Source organism: Lycium barbarum, chromosome 2, assembly GCF_019175385.1.
Source record: "Lycium barbarum isolate Lr01 chromosome 2, ASM1917538v2, whole genome shotgun sequence".
NCBI classification, from domain to species: Eukaryota; Viridiplantae; Streptophyta; class Magnoliopsida; order Solanales; family Solanaceae; genus Lycium; species Lycium barbarum.
Window position 1 is genome coordinate 5,158,387 of NC_083338.1, and position 24,589 is coordinate 5,182,975.

At 36.4% G+C, this 24,589-nt stretch overlaps 3 protein-coding genes across 4 annotated transcripts; 1 reads left to right on the forward strand and 2 right to left on the reverse strand.

Annotated features, from left to right (window-relative positions):
• Positions 1 to 504: 504 nt before the first annotated feature.
• LOC132629244 (uncharacterized) lies at positions 505 to 3,745 on the reverse strand. The gene is made up of 3 exons (XM_060344954.1): positions 2,807 to 3,745; positions 1,505 to 2,059; positions 505 to 867 (listed from the first exon to the last, which is right to left on the reverse strand). The coding sequence occupies exons 1-3, from the start codon at positions 3,650 to 3,652 to the stop codon at positions 766 to 768; spliced, it is 1,503 nt and encodes a 500-aa protein (XP_060200937.1). The 5' UTR covers positions 3,653 to 3,745; the 3' UTR covers positions 505 to 765.
• Positions 3,746 to 4,911: 1,166 nt separating this feature from the next.
• On the forward strand, positions 4,912 to 6,985 carry LOC132629245 (uncharacterized). The gene is made up of 2 exons (XM_060344955.1): positions 4,912 to 5,639; positions 6,676 to 6,985. Exons 1-2 carry the CDS (start codon positions 5,510 to 5,512, stop codon positions 6,876 to 6,878), a joined length of 333 nt encoding a protein of 110 aa, XP_060200938.1. The 5' UTR covers positions 4,912 to 5,509; the 3' UTR covers positions 6,879 to 6,985.
• Positions 6,986 to 13,506: 6,521 nt separating this feature from the next.
• Positions 13,507 to 16,197, reverse strand: LOC132629246 (uncharacterized). 2 transcript variants are annotated; one of them, XM_060344957.1, is made up of 2 exons: positions 13,992 to 16,197; positions 13,507 to 13,873 (listed from the first exon to the last, which is right to left on the reverse strand). In XM_060344957.1, exons 1-2 carry the CDS (start codon positions 14,781 to 14,783, stop codon positions 13,853 to 13,855), a joined length of 813 nt encoding a protein of 270 aa, XP_060200940.1. In that variant the 5' UTR covers positions 14,784 to 16,197; the 3' UTR covers positions 13,507 to 13,852. The 2 variants fall into 2 exon arrangements, with proteins under 2 accessions (XP_060200940.1, XP_060200939.1); XM_060344956.1 differs by having other exon boundaries at positions 13,507 to 13,894.
• Between the last annotated feature and the right edge of the window lie 8,392 nt (positions 16,198 to 24,589).

The window sequence follows — 24,589 nt, forward strand, 5'->3', positions numbered from 1 at the left end:
GAGCTTACGCCTATAAACTATAAATAACTTATAAGCTAAAAACAAATAAGTTAAGATAGTCTAACTTATTTTTTTGACTTATAAGGTGTTTTCAGCTTATAAGCTGCTTTAGATAAGATAAGTCAAATGAACCCAATTATTTTTTTAAGTTTATTTTAAGCACAAAATGACTTTAAGTTGACCAGTCAAATACTCAAAAAAGCTAAAAACAGCTTATAAGCAACTTATAAGCCAATCCAAACGGGCTCTTTATCTTTTTTTGCTTTTAAAAGCTTGGAATTTTAGAGACTCTTTTGCTTAGTCTTGAAGTAGTGTACCTCGGAAGCTTACAGCCTTTACCTATCAAACACTTCAATTTCAATTATAATATTAGTGCACTTTTGGTCCTCCCTCAAACTTCTGTCTCTTTTTTGACATCCAGAGGTTCATCACCTCATCTTTCACATGCAACAGTGCAAAAATTTCTTTCCTTGCAACATCACTTGTGTAAATAAATTGATTTAGTCCGAAAAGCAAATTAAAGGTAGATTCTTGGTAGCTACAATGATGTTTGGACTGAATAAAACAAGGAGCACTCTTTTTCTCCAACAGATTGAACATTCCATATACTAAACTGTGAACAAAACCAACGTTAAAAAATAGGCGAAAGTATGGGGAGGATCAAAAGTGTATTAATGTTGCAAATATGGGTCTCATTATTTCTACTAGCTAGACTTATTGAAACATACTTCAGTATAATATGATATATACTATATTTTATTTCATTCAGCCAATAATTTCATGTTTCATACAAGTCCGAAGTTTGATTGCCATCGAATCCATTCCAATAGGTTGCACAATGTCACAACATTCTCTTCTGTTACCATCCTGCACAGAAGACAAAAAGATTATATATATAAAACAATTTGCCTGTTCAAAAAATGCTTCTGATACGTGACAGATATTTGTTTTTTCCGATTCCGTATGCAGTACTCAGATATCACGTAGTATAAAATGAAACCGAGAGAGTATAATTACTTCCTCCGTTCCAATTTAAATGATATAATTTGAATCGTCATGGAGTTTAAAATAGAAACGGAGAATTTTCAAACTTTTTGGTTTTAAATACAATGCCATAACATTTATGTAGTTATAACATTCATATATCTTAAAAAAAAAACCTTCATATTAAGAATAAAATCATAAGTATAAAGTTAATTATTTCCAAATATAGAAATATATCATCCGTTTTTTAATGAACTAATAAGGAACATTGTGAGTAATATGCAAAGTATACTTACTCCACATGAAGCTTATGCATAGGAGAAAAGACAAATTTTTGAGACACTACCATCGGAATGTGTAAGACTGGAGTTTCAAAAGTTATATAATCTCACAAATATATTATGACATCTTTAAGGCACAGAAGTTTCAAAAGTCTAATTTTTTTTTAAAATCTTTACCGTTTCAAATTATCCACATAAATCAGAATGGAGTAAATAATTAATTTGCAGAGTATACTTACCCCTACATGAAGCTTATGCATAGGAGAAAACACACGAATTTTCAAGACCCCATCAATAGAATGACCATCATTGCCACTCGAGCCACAACCCCTTGGACTTTTCTTGACATATGTAGTAACAATATGATTCAACCTAGTCCCTTCCACATTATCAAAGAACAAAACATTTGGAACTTCATGACCACAAGAATTTCCATTTTTATTACTCTTTAATCCTCTTACATTAAACATGTAAGGTGGCCACGCCCCTTTCCTCCATTCACCAAATGTCTCAATTGGCCTTTCAAGATAACTTTGTGATTGAATTTTGTCATAAATTTGCACTGAATAGCCCCATGACACTGAAAATGTCCAATTGTGTCTATTGTTGTAACATGTACTTTGTTGCAATAGTCGAGATTGATCAACACTTGCTGCTTTCATTAGATGGTTAACGGCGTCGTAACGGTTCATTGAAGGGAAAATTGGAGCTACTAAGTCAAGGTGATGGAGTGATAGGAATGGTGATTGAGGATGAGCCGATAAGAAGCCGGATATGTCGCCTCGCAAGTCGATCTGAAATAACATGGCGAAGTCATTTTCTGGTGTTCGGTTATTAAAAAAAATATTTTTTCGAGTCAAACTTAGAGGGAGAATAAGCTCACTCTCACTTTTGGATGGATAAAGTAGTTTGTTGTACAACTATCTTAACTTTTAAAATTTACGAGTTAAAATAAATCATAGATATTTGTGAAACTGTAAATTAAATCATCTTATTAAGGGTAAAATCGGACGTTTAGAACTAAATTGTTTCTAAATATAGAAAGACACTATTGTTCTTTTTGGCATAGACCAAAAAGGAACGTGCATATATAATATACATTGGAATAGAGGGAATACTACATATTTTTCTGGAAAATAATTTTCTCTCGTCCATCGGACATTTGGAAAATATTTTTCATGAAAAGTACTAGTATTCTTTCCACGAAATTGACTTTCGGCTTACCAAACACACTAATATGAAAATCTCATTGCTCTCTAGAAAAATAAAATTGACTTTCATCTTTTTAAACTAACACGATAAGATTAGTAAAGTAAGGCCAAACTCACCTTACTTCCTAGGCCAGATGCGGATCTATAATGTATATATCTGATTATAAACTTAGTTATTATTTTGTATTAATTTGAGATCGATGTATGAGTTCATACATTTCAAATCAAGAATCCATCTCTCCTAGGCACTCTGTCCGGTGGTATATTAGCTTAAGTAATGAAAAAACAACTAACATGATAAGGTAAAGGCTAAAGAGTTTGATTACCAACCTGATGAAACCGTTTTTCTAGTGTAATGGTGACTCCTAAGTCAGCTATACATGCTTGTAAAATGTGGTCACTTCCATACAAAGTTGGATACCTCTTTATACATGTATCCATGTTCTTAGCCACAGCTTGTGCTAAAGGATAACTCAAAGCATAACCAGCACCACCAAATGCCATTTGAAATGACATCCCAAAATTACTCACAATACACTCTGAATTCATCCCAACATAATAGTACTTTGTGTGATCATACTTCGAAAGCACATTGACCAAATTGTCAATCATTAGCACAGTGTCATCGTCAGCCATAACGTACCACCTGATACCTGGGCCATGGTTTTCCGCGAATGTCTCCTCAATCACTCTCACCATTCTAATCGCGAATGGCATCCTGTGTTTGTTGTAAGGCCCATATCGCGAATTGTCACTAGAAATCCTAAAAGGAGGTGAGGAAATAGGCCATGGTAGGTGCTCATTTGGGGTTCTATCCAAGAAAACATATCCCTTAGTTATATTTGGCTTCCACCAAGAATTTATGTACCATCTTTTGTCTCCCCATGTGTTTGATGAGGCAGCAATTCCAAAAACTAAGTGGCTAATATTGGTTTTATTATTGGAGTAATAGAATTGTTTTGATGACTTGATGTTGAAGAATAATAGGGATGATGATTGACAACATGGATGATTGGACAAGAAAAAGTAGACTAGATATAGAATTAGGGTTAAAAATACTAGGGATTTGCATAATATTCCATTCAAGAGCAAGTTGTTGGACAAAGTTTTTTGTTCAATATCTAGGATAATGGCCTTATTTGAGGAATCAATGCTAGTACTTTTTTCTAATGACATTCTTCCTATAGCTAGGTTAATTTTGAGCTTTTTTCAAAATGATCAAAGAACACAACTACTATAGGTTAACTAATATGAATCTTCTTTAGAACGTTTTTAAGACAGACTTATTATCTAATCATATGTTACGACCCATAGTGAACGTTTAATTACTTATTACACATGATTGGTGCAGAATGTGCCACACTCTTCATGTAATTGAATGGTAATTTAACGTGATCATGAGTTTTCTTTGTAAAAGTAAATTAATTAGTTTCTTGCACGAAGAGCATGAAAAGAAGCAATTTGTGTACTGTGGGAAATAGATGAAAGGTTTCTTCTCGTGAGACATAAATCCAAATTACACAAGGGTCGTCACACCAAAAATTACATAAGGTTCACGCCAAAGTTTAGGGTAATTAATCTAGACTATTTTGCGTGATTCAAGGGTAAATTTGATCATTTTCCCTTATAAAAAAGGGTCCGCACACTGGAAAATCTTTGTCGTAATAAGGTCAAATGATCTAGCTCATGTTTATAATGAGATGGGCGTGACACTAACTATTAACAGGAGAAAAATCTATAACCTAAATTAAACATAAGGTGTGTTTCTAACCCTTATCCTACACCCTACATTTTCATTTGACATTTTTATCCCTTCTTGGCTTTGTTTTCCTAATTTTTATTTGTTGTCCTCTTAGTGGAGGTAAAATTTATCTTATTTTTTCTCATTTTCAAATTTTCTTAACGTAACATGCAGAGGGAATTTTTGAGCAATGATGAAAGTTATTTTCAGGGGATCGAACCGTAAAATCAATCATTAATGATTCTTGCGTCAGGAAAGGCTGCAAGATAGCCTCTTGGAATGTAGGCAGCCCTTCCGTGAACCTTGTGTGAACATAATTCTTCGTGCCTAGTTATCTTTTTTATTTATTTATGTAAGATGGTCGCTACAATTTGTTTGAGGGTATTTTCAAATAACTGTTAAAAGGACCCAAGGAAGACCATAACATGCTGAATATAGTGAAAAGCATAAAAGATGACTAAACTTAATCACATTTTGGTTTACATTGTTTTCGTTTTGCCTTTTTGTTTGCATTTTTCATTGTTTTAGTAATAAAATGAAAATATATTTTATACATTTTTATCTCTGTATGATTTTGCTAAAATAACTAACCTGTCATTATCTACATGTTATTTTGTTAGGAAATAAGAAAATTAAGGGTTTTCTCGCTGGCATTACTATCATTTCACAAAACTCATTATAGATCATCGCTATCACAATAAATAAATAAATAAAGGAATTAGTTGGGAAATTCGATGCTAATTAAATATCTTGTAGCTAATAGATTTTTTTGGTAATAATTGCTAATCCGTTGTTAAAAAGTTGGCGATAAATTTTTATTGTTTAACAACATAAGTTGCCCATAATTTTATTTTTTAAAATGTCAATAGTTGGTACATTAAGGGACCAATCAATTTCCAGGACATAGCTAAATTTTAGTTATAAACAGATTCAGAATCCACAACAGAATATAGGGGTAGTTAATAATTGTGTCATTTGAGGTCATCACATAAATTAATAGTCAATGGCTTATAAAAAACAAAAGGCATAAAAAATATAGAAGAAGATAAAGGAAAAAAGAGTATTTATTATTACTTCCATAATTTCATATCTCCTTGTTCCTTTTGCTCCAAACTTTTTGATTCCATCAAATGAAAATTTTCTGCCCTATGAGCTTTGCTCATAACCTCATCTTTAAGTCAAGAAAATGTTTTCTTTTGTAGTTTTTAAAGAAAATTTTCTTTGAGTTTTTTTTCCCAAAATAGAATTTTGAAATAATATATCTTTACGGAATTTTTGAAAGAGATAAATAAATGGAGAATTCATCAATGGGAGCTGGAATTATGGCTGTTTTTGCAGTCTCTGGTGGTGTTGTCCTTCTTGCATCGAAAGTCCATAAACACCTCCTCTCTGATTTCATGGAGAAGATAGAATTTGAAATTAGTAAACATCTGGCCCCTTTTTATTTTTATTTATTTATTTATTATTATTTATTTATTGCTAAAATATCACACCAATCCTCTAGAACATACCCTTGTTGTCCTAATTTATGTGATGCATATTCCTTTTTAGTGTGTTTAAAAAAGAATGATACGTTTTAATGTTTAGAAACAATTTAACTTTAAATTTTTTCGTTTTACGTTTAGGGTTTGTTTGATACGTACGAAGATATTTTCCTACAAAACATGCTTTTAATAATTTTTTCGTGTTGGGTATGTAAGCAGACAATATTAACATTTATATATAATTTAAGTAAATACTATGAGGTGGGGTGGAGGTGGGGATACGGGTGATGGGCTGGTCGAGATAGGGTGGGGGCAAAGATGGAGATTGGAAGTAGGAAAGAGACAATCAGCATGAAATGTCACTTATGAAATTTGTTATGAATTACTATTTACTCCGTATTGTTTTCAAACTTAGCTAGTGTATCATATAAATAATGTTTTTTTTTAGGTGAAGCATTGTCGGAGGATATTCTTTGTAGAAAGGTGTAGTCGCCTCTGAATTCATACGTAATAGAAGGAAATAATATTAAGAAATGATGAAATCGTAATTATACTTGCGCACATATAGGGGCGAATGTATTGCTTGCAATATAGATTCGACAGTATCCAATAATTTTGGCTCAAAGTTTATATTTGTCTTAATTCATTTAATATATACATATTACCGATTACCCCTCCATCTTACTCACGTGGATAATATACTTATTTTTCAAGTGTAACATTTGATATTCAGTGGGTTTTTTTACTCCTTGCCAGGAGCTTCAAGTTTTTTACTTTCTTGATGACTTGAACTCACAACTTTTAAGGTTAGAGGTGGATGGTGCTTACCACTTGAGCTACCCCTCTTGCCATACATATTAAAATTCAATAACTTCAAATGGCTAGAAGGAAGAACTTATAAAATTCAAATTTTGAATCCACCTATATGTATGTCTGATAGTTGAGAAGTAACTTTGAATATATTTGAATGTCAGGATTGGAGAAACACCAACAAAAGAAGAAGGTGAAGTTTTCCAATGAAGTTGTGAAGTTGGGCCCCCAATTAGAGAAAGGTGAAGATGTTGATCATAATCCAAAGAGGAGGAGTAATCCAAAGAGCTTTGAATCCATGCCTTTGAATTGGCAAGCTCTTTATAAAGGAATCCTCCAACATAAGTCCCTCAAACACTACAACTAAAATTTTGTATTATTTACTCAAATATATGGTTTTGGTAATTTTGGAATCTGTTTTTGTAACTTGTTGAATTATAAATAAATAAATAAAGATAAGGGAATCAAAGGAAATTATTGACTCATGCCCCCTCCCCCTCTCTCTCACATACACACTCAAACAATCTCGTTTGGTCGCTGGTTAGAGTTATGCAGGTATTGCTTATGTATTAATAATGCAGGATTTAATTATTCATGTATTAGTTATTCTATATTCTATCTTACATAAAATAATACTTAGATTTCATCATAACTTATACATATATTGATTATGGGGATTCTAAATTGCTAACCAAATATGGTATTTGGTGTATTGAATTTTATACATACCCAAAAAAATGCTACCAAATAAGGTACAAGCTATGTAGAATTTAATAGAGGAATAAATTTGCTCCGCAACCAAACGACCCCAATTGTGTAGTTATCCTTGCTTAACTAATTAATCCCCACAAATTCCCTCTCCTCAAGTTCAATTCAAGTAATAGGACGAATTAAGTTATAGAGGTCTCGACCGAGCAATAAATCAAGTAATTCACAAATAATACGAAGTTAAACAAATAATAAGATCAATAGATATCATATATAGAGATATAGGAAAAGATTGGAAAGAAATAGAAACTCTAGTATAGATTAATCTTCACTCCGACGAAAGCTTGATGAAGTTTTTTTCCCTTCTTCAACACCGAAAAAATTAAGGTTGACAGGGTCGCTCAGATGTAAGCATCCTCCATCTCCAACTCGAAAATTGTGGGTTTGAGTTACCAAGGAAATAAAAAGGGTTAGCTCCTGAGTGGAGGGGTAAAAAAAAAAAAAAAAAAGCAACTAAGGTTGACTCCCCAAATACGAGTTTTTGAAAATCATCTAATAGCTCGTTTGGATTAGCTGAAATTAAGTGCTAAGTGCTGGAATCTTTTATTTTAGGTTAGAGCTCATAAATTTAGGAACAAACAGTTACGTGGTGAAAGTGCTGAAATTGAAAATAAACTGATATGTTTGACAAAAAAAAAATTGTTGAGAAACACTTCTCCTATAAAAAATGATTGAAATACCCGAAAGATATTACCACAAAAAATAAGCTTATTATTCTGTATATATGGAGAGCAGTAACGAAGCCAGAATTTTCCCTAAGTGAATTCAAAATTATAGAGAAGTAAACATATGAAGAAGTCAAAAGAATACAATATTTACTATGCATACATATAAGATAATTTGACCTGTATACACATTATATATAATTTCACGACAAAAAGGGAGTTCTTGCATCCTCCTAGCTTCTCCCATGACGAAGAGACAAATGCTTTATGTCAATAAGAGATAAATAGAGAGAGAAAACCGGTCGGCGAGCAAAAACAGAAAAGTGAAGAGAACCAGATTATCGTAGGAAGAACAAAATCGGTTTAATGTCCGTTATAAATGATTAGTAGAAAAAGGATAGACAACAGGGTCCATAGCTCAGTGGTAGAGCATTTGACTGCAGATCAAGAGGTCACCGGTTGGGCCCTTCATTTTTTTTTTTAATTTTCTATTTAATTAGCTGAAATAGCTTTTAAATGTGTACTACAATGTCCTTTGAATCTTATGGTTATAAACTTGCTATATGAATTATCAACTTAATAAATATAGAAAATAGACACTCTTTTAAATGGCGACGGAGGGTGACAAAATTAAATGAGATATTTTTCGTATTTATTAGCTTAGTTCATCCCATCTAAAATTTGAAGAAATTGCACGGTTTGCCTTCAAATGGGTTGGTCTTCAATTTTTGGCCTTAGCAATCAAATTTATGTCTAGCGGTTGCTTAAATTTTATAAAAGCGCGGGGCATAACATGTGAGATATTATGATGCGAAAATATAAACTTATGTCCCGCAAAAAATTGTTTGCCTTGAGGGACAAATTAAAGACTAGCATAATACCCCTAAAATTTCGGCTTAGCTCATTTTTATCTGAACTATTTCATCTCATCTAAAAATTGGTAGGCAATTTGCACGATTGTCCTTCAAAGGCGCTGGTCTTTAATCGAACCCCTGTTCAGTAAAAAAAAACATGCAGGTATATGTTCATATGAAACTATGCCTATTCGCTATGTAGTTACATAGAAACTATGCCGGACATGACAAAGGTTTCTATGAACTACATAGATTTTATGCCTATAGGCATAGTTATGAAATTAAGGCAGAACTTCATTTCCACGAACCTTTGCCAGACAACGCATAGGTTCTATGTAACTTCGCTCGAATAGGGATAGGTTCATCGAAACATATGCCTTGCGAAATTATTATTATTATTTTCGACTCTGCTGGGGATTGAACCCAGAATCTCTGGTGCGAAAAGGGTATTTTAGCCCACAAATTTTTATTAAATGAGAAGTAGGGCAAAAAATTAAAGACCAGCGAATCGAGGGGTAAGAATTAAAGACCAATCCGCATGAAGGGAAATCCAAGTTTTTTAAAAATTGGTTGACATGTAGCCCAAAAATATGAAATTTGTAATGAAGATATAAAGATAATTAGAGCCTAGCGACTTTCCATTTGTTTGCGCGGATTGCCTTTCTTTCGGGGTGGTCTTTAATATTTGCCCTTCGCTTAACACCCAGAGGTCCTGGGTTTGAACCTAGGCTCAGTCAAAATAAAAATAAAAATCGCAAGACATAAGTTGGAATTCGCAGGGCAGAATTTGGACCCAACTAATGCTAAGGCAAACTTTTATCCAAAATTAGGCCTTAAGGCAAACCTTTGCCTTAAGCCCTAACTTTTTCCCAAAGTTAGGCCTTAAGACAGAGGATTACAGAATTCTAGCAATTTTTTATTTTATTTTATTTTTTGCCTTAAGACAGAGTTTGAAACCCAACTTATGCCCTGTGAATCCCAACTTATGCTTTGCGATTTTTTTTTTAATTTTTGACTGAACTGGGATTCGAACCCTAAACCAAAGGTTTTTAGCGAAGGGCAAAAATTAAAGACCACTGATTTGAGGGACAAAAATTAAAGACCACCCCCAGCGAAGGCCAATCCTGCAAAATGCCCATGACTTTCGGGGATCTGCTTAACGTAATTTAGTCCAACTACCTAATTATTATACGTGTAACTATTATCTTCAGGCCACTTCTCATGTAACCCATTTTCTAATGAAAAAGCGTGGCCAAGCCCTAATGTGTACACACAAAACTCACACTTTAAATAAAGGTCAAAGTCATAAGCAGCCCCCTAAACTTGTCCTGAGATTCTTCATGGTCATCTAAACTGACGCTTGTTCCAATTTGACACCTAAATCAGCACACATTTGAACCCATTAAGCACCTTTTGCCGACATGGCACATCGACTGTACTTCATATTTTTTGGGCGCGTGAAGGTGATTTTAGTTGCTTATGTGGCATTCGCCCAATGTTAATATTTCCCCAACGTTATTATTTCCCCAAATTAAAAACCCCAAATCCCTAAATCAGTCCTCTCTCTTTCTATCTCACGGTGCTTTCTTTCTCTCTCCCGACACGACTCTCTCCCATTTCGTTTTTCTTCATCTTCATCATTTCCACCAAAAATCAGTCCCCCCAGTTTCTTTCTTTTCCCAACTCTATATTTTTTTTATTATTTTCGATTGTAACACCTCGTAAATCCGTACCAAACCATATTCATGACTCAGGAGGTTAGAAACCCAAGAAGGAGAGTGTTGGAATCGAAAATACATTTGAATTCGGAAACTCAGCGTTACGCTTTAAGGGACGGACTGCAACATGTGTTACGGACCGTCTTTTATACTGTAACGGGTATGGCTTTGAAAAATCACCGTCTCGTAATAAAGGACGGTTCATCGTTACGGACCGTAATACGAGATACGATTCGTATCTCGTGTCCGTAACCAACCTACAAACTTAAACCCTCTCTAGAAATTTAACACGCCTTACGGTCCAGTGTTACGGACCGTAACAGTGCCGCGACTGAGACAATTAAAAGACAGGAATTCAGTTTTTATTTCATAAGTCTCATTCCTCTCAAGCCCTAACACAAACATTTTTCTCCTCTCAACTTCTCCAAGCATCAAGGTAAGCTCCTTAAGACCATTCTAAGTGAATTCCATCAATTACCCATGAATTCTAAGTAGGAATTTCATGTTCTTAAAATAGGTTTTTCAAGAAAACCCACCTAAAGGAATCCAAGACCAAGGATTAGAATTCTTCTTTCAAGTTCAGATTTTTATTTCAAGTTTAGAGCATTACCAGGTATGTAGGGTTGCTATCTACGTGTGGGAATATCATTGTTCTTCCCCACATTTCTCCTTCCATAAAGTATGAAGCTTTACGAAAACTAGGGTTTTTAACCATGTTCATGATAACCCTAGGTCCATGCCTCATGTTATATTATGTATTAAATTGTTATAAATTCTTCATTGTGTTCTTGATACATTATTATGATTATTGAGAATCTGTCCGTAATTTATGAAAACCCATACTTTACATTCGATGGGTTCTTACATGCAAGTTTATGAACTATTATGATATTTTCAAGAAAAGCTATATATGTTTATTAAGTTCATGCAAGAATAATACGAATGATATACATGTACATGCAAGTTATGATTTCATGAAAAGCCATGGGCAGGAAGTGCCACTAATTTTTCATGTTCATATTTTTGGGAGTTGCATTAATTAGCGAGAAGGCTTCAAGCAGCCTGAAACTACGTAGCCACCGTAGGATGAGGATCGCTCCACCCATGCTTAGGACGATCTCTCATAATGATTGGATCCTTTCATAATATTATTAAATCTCATGTCCCTGGCAAGGTATGAGTGTTCTTTTGGTAGGACGCAAGTACCAAACCATGTTGTTGGTTATATTTACTGTTTTCCCTACTCACGATACTTTACACATGTTATATATGTATATGTACTCATGTTCATGATCACGTTTAAGTTCAGTCTCTATTATGTTATTTCCATGTCCCATGTTATTTCATTCAGTTGCTTGACATACCAGTACATTCAATGTGCTGACGTCTCCTTTTATTGCTCGAGGGCCTGCATTTCACGATGCAGGTACTGATTTACAGGACAACGCATCTGCTCAGTAGGATTCGCTCGTATCAGCTTATTGGCGAGCCCCATCTCATTCGGGGTTTTAGTCAGTTTCCTTTAATTTATTAGTTATGCATTTAAAGGTATGCTGGGGGCCTTGTCCCAGCGAGTATGTTTTCATGTTCAGACTCATGTAGAGGTTTCATAGACTAGACTAGTCAGACATGTCATGTCAGATGTTCAGAATCGGATAGCCATTTTAGCTCAGTTACGATATTTCCGCATTCATGTTTCAAATCAGTATTTTATTAAAGTTATGATTCTCATGTTTTTTTTAAAAAGCTCATCACATTCATGTTATATTTCCACTCATGTATGCCTCATGATGATTCAGCAAGCCATGTGATTCACTCGGTCACATTCGGTATGGCACCGAGTGTCGTGTTTCGCCCAGGCCATGGTTCGGGGCGTGACATCGATGTCAAAAAATTCAGAGATTGGGGGAAATAATAACGTTGAATATGATATGTGTAATTGTGTTGATTATTGTTATCTTAGAACTTCGAGGACTCCACCAAACCCAGGTCGAAGATTTTCTTGCTTGCAAACTTCCAACAGTGTAGTTACTTTGAAAATTTCGAATTGATTTTTTCTTGTATTTTTCTGATTTTCGAATTGTTTCATTGTTTGTAGGAGAATGGTGGATGTAGTTATTTTAGATGGATTGATCCTTCTCCAGAGGTTGTAAAACTAAATCAGAAATTAAAGAGCTTGAACAAGAATTAAAGGAAACTAAACAAGAAAGGGATTGTTTTAAAGCCAAATTCAATAGGCTTGTGATTATTTTTCTGTGTATATTAGCTACAAAATTTGTCTTTGGGGTTGTGTAGTTAACATGATATTGTTAATAAGTGTTGGGTTTAGGCCATTGTAGGAGTGTTTAGTTTAGTTGGCCATGTTTTGTACGAAATATTGGTTGAATGTTGGCTGTAAGTGTAGTAGTTAGGTCTGTTTTGTATGAAATCTTGGTTGAATCTTGGTAGTAAGTGTAGTACTTAGGCCTTGTTTTGTAACAGTTTTGTTTGTGATTTAGTCGTAGGATATGAAGGACCATTCAATGTAAGACATTATTGTTATTGGATTTTAGGTTGGCCTTGTTTTGTGTAATTTATTGGCTTGCTCATTGACTCGAGTATCTTTGATTATACATTCAATAAAAACAAAACTAAAATGAAAAGAAATGAATCTGCAAATATGAATCCGGAAAGAAACATACCAACTGAAGCTGCAAAATGGCAACTCATCCATCTCTATTCAATTCGGTTGGTGAATGCATTGAATCCTTTCAACCAACGAATTTATTGTCCTTTGACTCACTTCAACCGTCATTTTACACAATTAGTTGGTGGTTGAATACATTGAATCACATTGACTCAATTTACTGTGATTTTTGACTTAATTGGCATAACTGCCTATATTCACAAATCTAAATCTAAATATAAATCTGTACATATTGACAACAATTGGCCCAACTACCCATTACCAAAATGCTGCTAAAAATGTCATTGCCACAAATGCACAACTGTTGGTTAAATTCAAGATTACTACTGCAAATGTCATTAGCACAATTGCCCATTATCAAAGTAATACATAAGTTTAGATAAACAAAATGATTGCAGCTCAAAGCACTGCTGCAGTTTACATAAACTAAAGACACTAGTTCAAGACCCTAAATGTAGCAGTTTACATAGACAAAAAAAACATAACAAATTTCCTAGATTAACAACTTCTTGGAGCTTCCTTTTGCTGAAGATCTGCTTGCTACTGATGCATCCTTTAGGTTTCTCTTGTTGGCTCTCATTTGGCATAGTTGTGATGTGGTCATTGCATCATTTCCTTGACATTTCAGTCCACGAGCTTTTTAACCAATATCAATATTGGTTGGTGAAGCACTATAAAACAGAAATCGGTCCCTATAAAAAAATGTGTAAAGTATAAAAGAAACAGTTCAACATACTGAAATAGTTAGTAATAAACTGAAATTTTAAGTAAATGGATGGGAAATGGTACCTTTTGCATATCTGTCATTACAGTCAACCTTTCACCATTTACCAAATTCAGATCAACAATCAAGTACTTTATGAACCAATTCCAGCTATGTCTGGTCTCTGGATCCACCACTGCCCGGGCAATAGGATACATTTGGTTGTTCTCATTCTTTCCCACAGCTACCAACAGCTCACCCTTACAAACTCCTTTGAGAAAACAACCATCAAATCTTATTATTTTTTTGCATCCATCCAACCAGCCTTGCGTAAATGCTTGAAAGCACACATAGAAGTATACAAACAAGTTTTTCCCTGGTTCAGTCGCTTCATCAATTTTAACCGAACAACTACTTCCTGGATTGGTTTGCTTGATCAGGTCAGCATAGTCACATAATCTGGAAAATTTCATATTCCAGTCACCCATATTTTCTATTATAATCCTCTGTTTTGCCTTGTAGCAAATAGTCTTGCCAACATAAAGACCAAGCTTGTCCCTTACCAATTCCTGAATTTCCCATATCCTTATATAAGGTTGAGAAACAATTATGTCTTTAAACTTCATTGCTAGTAACTTAGAATTGCACATCTTATTTTTGTTCAAAGGAATACACTTGTGAATGGGATGATAGGTAATCACCATAAAATCACATGTGTCCCTATCAAGTTTAGCTGTCAACTGCCACTTACACTTAGTATTTTTAAACTTAGCCCTCACCCTATGGCTCTCATTTGGTCTTACCTTCAACTGCCTCCTATATTCTACAGCATAGTCTGCTAGATCCTTTCTAAATTGTGTTACACCATCAAAGACCATTTCAAACTCAAAAACAGCCACCTCACAATCTTCATCATACCTAACTTTTTGTTTTTCCTTCTAGAAGGAAAATCTATCCCCCTAACAACATCCACATCAAGCTCTTCCTCACTATCTTCACTCCAACAGTTAGAGCTATCAATATATTCCTCATCTCCAACCAATTTCCCAGCATATTTATTAGTCTTATTTTTCCTACTATCCTCAAACCCTCTATCTATTCCAACAGCCTTTCCAACTACAATTTCTTGAGTTGCAGCAGCCCTCTTTTTTTTTTTTTTTTTTACTTCTTCTTTCTTGTCTAATAGCTCTCAACTCCTCATCTACATATGACCCATCTTCTGGTGGTATTTCTCCTAGATCTGAATCACTATTCACAAAATTAGATATATTACCCTCTACATTAACATCTACTAGATTAAATGCTTCTTCATCTAAGTTATCACTAGCAGCCCCAACACCCTCCTGATCTACAAACTCAGTAGCAGCCCTATCACCCTCATGATATGCAAACTCAGTAGTAACCCCAACACCCTCCTGATCTAGGTTATTAGCAGCAGCCCCAACACTCTCTTCATCTAAGTTATTAATAGCCCCAACCTCTTTTAATGACCTAGTTTGACTAAAAGAAACTTCTGGCCTGGTAAAAGACCTATAGGACCCATCAGTGTCAACTAAGGCACTGTCCAATGAATAAAGAACATATACATGAAAGGGGTCCTCATTTTTTAAGTCTTTTATTAGGTCCAGTAGATGCTGGTCAGACTGAATGATATGGAATTCTCTAGTATTTGCATCTTGGTAAAAAAAAAAAACAAAGCCCACCAATTGTTAAATAACCCAATTCTCTAGTATAATAAAGCAATTCCATTAGAAAATAGTAGTCTTTCTTGATATACCTAATGGCTGGCACAAAAAGTGAACGGTAATAAGGGCCAGAATTTCCTAAAAATGTCCCACCGTAGTGAATGTAGGTAAATATGATCTCCTCCATGGTCAATTAGTAGGGTAAACCTGAAAAAAATATCAAAAATGAACTAGTTTCAGCAAAAAGTCCATAAAAGGCACACTTTTAAAGCATATTTTACGGACATGGTACAGGGAATATCTTCTCAAATACATAACCCCCAATCTGAAAATTAAAAACCCTAACTTTTTAATCCCACTCATCACCTACAAACCACTACGATAAAGCTCAACAAATATAGTAACAGATAGGGACGGAATATTCTAAAAAACAAACCCCAAAAAATCTAAATTAAAACCGTAACAAGCTTGAACAACCATTTTGAAACGATTAAGAACTAATCTAGAGAGATAATATGGGTTAAGACAGTTACACATGAAAGATTCTTCAAGAAACACCTTTAATTGATGTCGATAACCACTATCGACACCGTGAAGATATCGCCGTCAGAGAGGCAGAGAGAGAGGGGTCGGGGAGAGAGAAAGTGGGTAAAGTTAACGTTTGGGGATTTAGGTTTAGTGGTAGGGCCTTTAATTTGATTCACCTTTTTTTTAACAAAAATAACACGTGGATTTTAAATGGAAGAAAATTACACATAAGCGAGGCGCATTTACACGCGCCCAGATCTTATTAAAAAAAGGGCAAAAGGTGCTTAATGGGTTCAAGACTCTTCGTGAGAAATATGGAGTTAAGCACAAAGTTTCCACCCCTTATCATCCCCAAACGAGTGGGCAAGTGGAGGTGTCAAATCGGGAGATCAAGAGCATCCTCTCCAAAATCGTGAATGCTAATCGGACCGATTGGTCAAGGAAGTTGGATGATGTATCGGAGGGCTTACAAGACACCAATAGGTATGTCTCCTTACCAATTGGTGTTTGGAAAAGCTTGCTATCTCCCGGTAGAGTTTGAGCATAAGGCATTGTGAGCCTTAAAGAGGTTGAATTTAGATTGGGGTGATGCCTCAAAGTTGAGGTTGTATTAACTAAATGAGCTGGATGAATTCCATTTTAGAGCATATGTTAGCTCTTCCCTCTACAAGGCCCGCATGAAGCATCATCATGACAAGAAGATTTTGAAGAAAGAGTTCACTCCGGGAGATCGTGTGTTGTTGTTCAATTCAAGACTCCGGTTGTTTCCCGAAAAGTTGAAGTCAATTTGGTCGGGACCTTTTGAAGACACCCAAGTGTTCCCACATAGAGCAATTGAACTTGTGTGCCCAAGTGGTAATAGAATCAAGGTGAATGGGCAACGGGTGAAGCATTACTTGGGCTCTCCTAATAAAGCAAAGATTATTGAGGTCATCTTCCCCAATGAGTCATGAAGGGGTGATACCGTCGTGCCGCGACATTAAATCAAGCGCTTCTTGGGAGGCAACCAAGTTTTTAATTTTGCATTTTTACTTTTCTTAACTTTTGTTTAAGTGTGTAGGATGCAATGTTGCAAGGAAATGGAGTGAAACACCCAAGAAAAATGAGAATTTTATGTTGACTGGAGTTGCGGCCCACATGCGGGACCGCATCCTGAGTTTACAGCTGCAAACTTCAGCCCAAGATTGGGCAGTGAGCTGTGCAAAAATGTCGAATATGCAGGCCTGATGGTGCTCCGTATATCTCACATGCGGTCGCATGTAGGCTCGCATCGCCAAATGATTGACACGTCAGGTAATACAAATTGCGGAGAGTTTGCGGGACCGCAAACTGAGAATGCGACCATATACTGACCACAAGTTGCGTAAGTATAAAATCTCCTTTGACCGTCTCAGTCTCACTTTCCCTCTTTAATTTCAAACATCACACTCCCCCCCCCCCCCTATTTTCACTAATCATCGGTTTCAAGCGTAATTCACGCCCAACCAACCCCATTTAATAAAAATATAAAACCTCCCAAGTTTTTTCTTTGGTTGGAATTCGAGACCATTTGTTTGTGCACACACTTTCACCTCCTAATCTCTAAGTTATGACTTGCTCTATTCAATTTTAATGTGAAAATGTGTTGATTGATCATGATAAGAGCGTATAGCATATCCTTACACCTTAGTTTGTGTGTTGATTTCTTGATTTAGATCCCATATGCGTAGGAACTCGTGTGTCTATGGGGGTGTCGCTTTTCTTGGATAATTATTGAACTTGTGGGTTGTTAAGGGTTTCTTAGACTTGTGGGGTAGTTTAATCATACTTTAGGGGAAGATTTGGGTGTTATTGTGCTTAAAATGTGAAAAATAGAAGTTAGGGATGACGATGGAGATGCGACCGCATATTGAGTATGCGGAGGTTCATCTCTGTCACATCTACAAGATATGCCAATAGTGATAAGGGTGAAAAGCCTGAGTATGCTGTCTAGATTCGTGATCGCATCTTCATGATGCAGTCGCATCTTGCTCCGCATACTCAGAGCCCAAATTTGGCAGTGAGGGCCTCAATTTGTTCTATCTTGCAGCGTGGTTGCAGGACCGCAAATTGCGTACGGGGTCGCATCTTCCAAGATGCGGCGCTGCATCTCACCGCATACTCTCTTTGCGGCTGCAAACTCCCAGTTTCATCCCTATTTTTCTTTAATTTCCCTTGTATCGTTGATTGTTTATTGTTTTCTTATGCTTTTCTTTAATCAAAAACACAAAAATATTTTCGTTTTCTTTTTATTAATGGGTGTTTCTTGTATAGTATGACGCGTGGCAAGTCAATTGCGCAGAAAAAACCCAGCAGACATCAGCAACAGGTCCAATAAAAAAAGGAGGCGGCCCTCTGAGGTGCCAAGGCAATCAACTTCAGTTGAGGGTCCCTTATCCACGCCATTTGAACCTTAGCCTGTCACCCCAGCCATAGGCACTTCATCAGAACTCAATGAAAGATTGGTGTGCCAACTGGCGGCAAGAATTAAGTATAAAGATGGCCTTCGGTTCAAAGACCTAAGGGTGAAGGAACGTTATGACAACAAACGCTCCTTCAACCTAGAAAAGCAAATTAGCTTAAAGGGGTTGGCTAAAAACTTCCCCCGGATCATGGAACAACTCAGAACAAGGAACTGGATAGTTTTCATAGAATCACCCGGGACCTTTGTGCCACAAATCATCCGTGAGTTCTATGCTAGTTTGGGGGCGGCTATAGGAAAGAAGAAGGTACTGCTGCCTGGGTACACAATTCCGGGGTGGTGGTGCCCATATTTCATGAGAGGATCAGCGAGCTTGGTTAGATGAGGTTATTGCGGCTCCCAGTACCACTTATCCATGGATACACCCGAAGGTTGGGATTACGAAGGCTAACTTGAACATTGAGGCAAAATTCTGGTTATCCTTCATCAGCAGCAGATTCTGGCCTTCCCAGAATGAGACTTTGGTGGGCATTCAAAAGGCAATTTTGATAGCGTGTATCATAACAGGGGTACACATCAATGTGGGTCTGATCATGTACTACCACATTATGGACAAAGCATGGCAGACTTCAAGGTCCATCCCATTCCCTTACTTGATTACTGCTTTGTGCTGACGGTTTCAGGTAGTCGTGTTCAAACGAGTTCACAGAGAGTGCCAGACTACCGGGTTCATAGATATTTTATGAGAAGAGGATGATGAGACCTCGGAGATGTAGAGGAATAGAGCGAGAGCTCAGGTAGTTGATCCAACTGCCGAGCTAGAGGACCTTGCGAGACCTGCTGCTTGTACCATTCCTACTCAATCAGGCACAGGTTCTGGGGCTGTGTCCACCAGCACTGCTGTGGAATCCACAGCCAGTGGCACCCCACCGCCTAATATTGCTGCCTCACCACCTCAGGGAACGCGTCCTCCTTCCGTGGCTGATTTTTGGACCGTGGCTCGCACAGTGCGCGCGGTGGACTCCAAGGTTACTAAATTCATTCAAAATATCCCAAAAATGATCTTGCAAGCAGTAGCTAAGTCCCAAAAGCAGTTGGAAAAGCGTGTTGTAGACCTAGAGAAAAGGATGGAGAAAGTCGAGGACGGTGAGACTGAGCATATGCGTGGTATGAGGAGTGATCTCGCTCAGCTGAGGATAGACTTCTTTGCATCCCGTACTTCATTATTTGAGGCCATGGGTACTGAGGGTGCGATGGGTTCTGAAAAGGCCGGGAGAGGCCAAACAGAGCCAGAGACCGCCGCGAGTTCATCTGACCACACTAGGACTACAGCTGATCCAGAAGGTGTGGGAGATGACGAGTATGAGGAGCTGGAAGACTTTGAGGACCTTCCTGATGCTTCTGAGGATGTGCTCCGGACTACCTTAGCAGCTGCTTATCAGCATGAGCATAGTGTGGCTCGCACTGATGAGGAGCTTGAACATGATCTGCAAGTCGCTAGAGAGCATTCTCTCATGGACTTTATGTCCCGTCAGGGAAAGGGCACTGATACGACGGTCCCACCAGCAGATGGAGTGACTTCTTCACAGCCCCTGGGTCCAGACTTTTCAGAGGTTGCCACCGCTATTGGGACCGGTACTCCATCCACAGAGCCTGTTATAGCTCCATCCAACGCTTGATTCGTCACAGGGAGATCTCACCTCTTTTGATTATATTTGATGCATTGGGGACTATGCAATGCTTTTAGTTGGGGGTGGGTAGTATTAGTATTTTGTTGATGGATATTGTTGGGATGATGATGCGCATATGATACTTTGGTTGTTTTTGTCTATGCATTTATTTTGTTTCAGTATTTTGTTAATAGTCAAAAGTGATTGTTGCCCAGGTTTCGTTTGTTTGTAGTATTAGCTATATCCTTGGCTTTTCTTAGCCATGGTTCTTTTCCCGAGGATGCTAATGGTCTTTTGAACCCAGTATTTTTAGGAAGTTTTGAGTCGGTTTGTTCCAATGATAGATATTTGAGCTCTTTCTTAAGGGAACTAAGCCTTATAGGGTCGGGATGTGCGCATGACTTATTTGGTATCAATACAGTTAGAATATTACATGATATTGCATTCCCCTCCGAAAAAAATTACTTTTAATGAAAAATGATGATTGTGACAACATATGCTTCATCTTGTGACTCTTGAATATTCATTTGGGAAATGCATGAATTGATCTTGTCTCAAAAAGCTATTGACTCATTTTGAACAATGCATGTGCCATGAGTGGTGACGTCTTGTAATAAACTTGTGTGATTGGTTGTGTCAACTAGAACTTGCCCGATTTGTCTATCTAAGCAAATCTTGAATCGTTGGTTGAAGAAAGGACCTTAGGCAATCTTTGAATGTCCTTATAAAACACCTTGTGCATATATGTATCACGAGTTACCTCTTTTATGCCTTTAAGCCTCTTTCTTGTTTTCAAGTTACAAGTCATACCATTTCTTACTTGTATCTCTTTTGAACTCATCCTTCCCTGAACTCTAAAAGTCCAACATAGGTGTCACACCCCAGTTCTGATAAGGCATGATGGGCACCCGACCCTTACTTAGAGCCGAGCGAACCTGCTGGTTCTCGTTATACTCATGATCTCACTGGACTCCTAAATCATGAAATGAAATGCATAATGAAAGCTTTTCAAAAACATTCTTTTCGTTTTTCTCAAATCAAGTAAAATCTGCAATCATATGAAATCTGTAAAGTAATGCATAATGATACATCGACTTATATAGCCGCTTACAAGACTGACATACCGCATACATGACTCTGTCTGCAAAAGTCTCTAACGTAAGATAGGATATCCAACCTAATTTGGGACAGGGCCCCGACATACCCATAATGTGTATGACTCAACTCATAAGGAAATACTCCAACGCGACATCACTCCGAACAGAATGGAGTTTACCAATCCAGCTGATAGCCTGGGACATCCTATAGTCAAGCTCATGTATAACTTTCCTGCAAAGTAATATGGGGCTGTGTGGCATGAAACACAGCGCCCCCAGGAAAAGGGACATCAGTACGAACAGTGTACCGAATATGTAAGGCAGCAGTAATCATAAGGAATGACATATAAGTCATAATGAAAGTACGAGAAACAACCTGTAATATGAATAGCCCTGAAGGCAGAGAACAATAATGTAAATAGCCCCGAAGGCAAAGACTAGTAATGTAAATATATACCGTACCCGACCCTTTAGTAAGGGACTCGGTGAAATGTAAATATATACCATACCCGACCCTTTAGTGAGGGACTCGGTGAAATATAAATATATATACCGTACCTGCCCTCTAGTGAGGGACTCGGTGAAATAATCATATATATATAAGCAAATGAATGCAAGTGAGACTCATAAGATTATTTCCGAAACTCTTTGAATAACCTGGAAGCACCCTCGAATGTCACTATGGATTATATCAAAATAGGACTTCAGGAACCATAGACATGTATCAGAACATAATGAAATAGCTTCTCGAAATCAAGAACATTAGCCATTCTGGTATTCCTAAGAATATGAGCTTCTTTGGAGTTTATATGTTCGTCATACGTTTGTTTCATATAGACCATGCCAAAACAAGAAAAAGGAATAGCCTTAACATACTTTGTCCGCTTCTTAAGCTAATCCAAACCTAAGTCTCGGGCTTCCCAAGATCTACAACAATGTCAGTTGATACCAAACATTAGTTATAGGTACTTAGGAATCCAACCCTAAGCTAGCACATCATTTATAGAAATTCGGACAGCATTTCCTTTATAAATTCAACAAACCCGAGAATTCAACTCGGCCAAATCATCAACAACAATACCAACAACCATATTAACAACATCAACAATTAATCCCATCGATCCAGCCCCTCAACAATATAAAAATAATTTCAATAATTCAAACAATAATGCGACGAGCGGCAAGCTCGACTTGTCAATTAAACAATAGTTTTAAACCCCATCTTCATTCCGAAATTTCTCAACAATATTAACAACAACAACACAAAAATAACAAGCTCCAAAACAGCCACCAAACAATCCATACGATAACAACAATTTATCCGATTTCCGATATAATTTTCGTATTCCTTTCATCTAGCAATGTAGATACGATTTGGATAACTCAAATATGTCTAGGAGAGAGGATTTCTTACCTTAAATGCTAAGAACTACTCTTCTTCCACCTTACTTCACTTTGAAGAAAGTTCGGATCTAACAACACGACAAAACGGGACAACGAGATTGAAGCGGTAAGAAAAACTCGTATATTGTCCTTGAGTAAATTAATACGTTGTTTCCTTAAAATTGTATCTCACGTTGATGTATATTTCCTTTAACTCTCGCGCAAGGAGAAAAAAAAGTTACTACATAATACCTTTGTAAAAGAATTAGCTCACTTCTAATGAGATATGAAAAGGAATCTTCTCATAATGGAATGTGGGGGTCCACTTCCTTAATTAGGTTCAACAATACACCTATATTCTGAATGTGCCACCCAAATATATAATACATGAGTCACTTGTTGCTGCCATTCTAATGATCCACGTGGATCAGCCACCTATCACTTAGCTACTCAACTTTCAATTAAATCATTTATCCCACTATAATATAATAGTTAACCAATTGCACACCTAATTAATTTCTTGATCACAATTCACTTAAATAGCAATCATTTTTAATACACTTCATATACTCATTGTCATGATCATGTGACATAGCACTAGTCCATACCCCTTTTGGTACACACAAAATATTATTTGCAATCAGTGTTTTAAAAGGCGGGGGCGTAAGGTGGGGCGTTTTACATACGCCTCGACGAGGCGTAAGCCCCATGGGTAAAATTACAATAATATAAATAGGTAAAATTACATAAAAAAAATAAAAGAAAACTGTAAATAAATGATATATATATATATATATATATATATATATATATATATATATATATATATATATATATATGTGTGTGTGTGTGTGTGTGTGTGTGTGTGTGTGTGTGTGTGTGTCTGTGCGCGCGCGCGCGCTTGATCCTCACAAAAAAATGATCAAAGCAATCCATTATACACAGCTTATAACTTGTAATTATATATAACATAATTTTACAAGTATAAACAATACAATGAAATAAAAGCTATTATGAAATGCAAATCAATTCTAACATTTTAACTTTCAAACACGAAAAAAAAACATAGTTTCTTAAAACACTATTACTATCATACTATTCATTTTATTTTCCTATAAGCAAATAATCAATAAAATTTATCAATATTACAATTAAAACATAACTTCTGCATGAACAAAAAATAAAATTATATGATAATTCTGATACATAGGACTTATGACCAATGACAAGTGAAAATGTACAATTCCGCTATGTTTTTTTTTTTAAAATTAAGTGATATTCACCCTCACGATGTTCTCAAATAGTATATATCCAATACTACGACTTGTTATATGAGTTACACCCAATCTTCTATTTCTATAAATGAAAAACTATTAAGTATCATTATTTTGTTAAACAATTATGAGGGTGAATGATTTTAATTAAGGAATTTAAAATATAATTTGTGTAAGAACTGTTAGGCGAGCCCTGGGCGTTGGGCGTTAGGCGTGTTTAGGGTGTACGGTTGGGCGCTTAGGGCGTAAGCCTCAGAGGAACTAAGCCCCGCACGTTAGCCCCAGGGCGTTTTGCCATTGCCCTGTCCCGAGGCGAGCCCCGGGGCGAGTCTTGACACTGCCTTTTAAAATAATGTTTGCAATCATCGTCGTCACACTTTTTCGTCTTAAATCATTTCGGGACTTCATTCCTTATATACATCGAGTTCTTAATTTTCATGCTTGAATATGACCATATCCTCCGGGCTCAGGTAAATTTTCTCATGTTGGACGGTCCAATTTCTATAGTCCAAAAATATAGGGTATTATAGCTTGGACTGTATTTCATTCAAATAAATTTTGAACCTCAACGAAACTTATTTCCTTCGATTGGTTTAACTTCTAATCC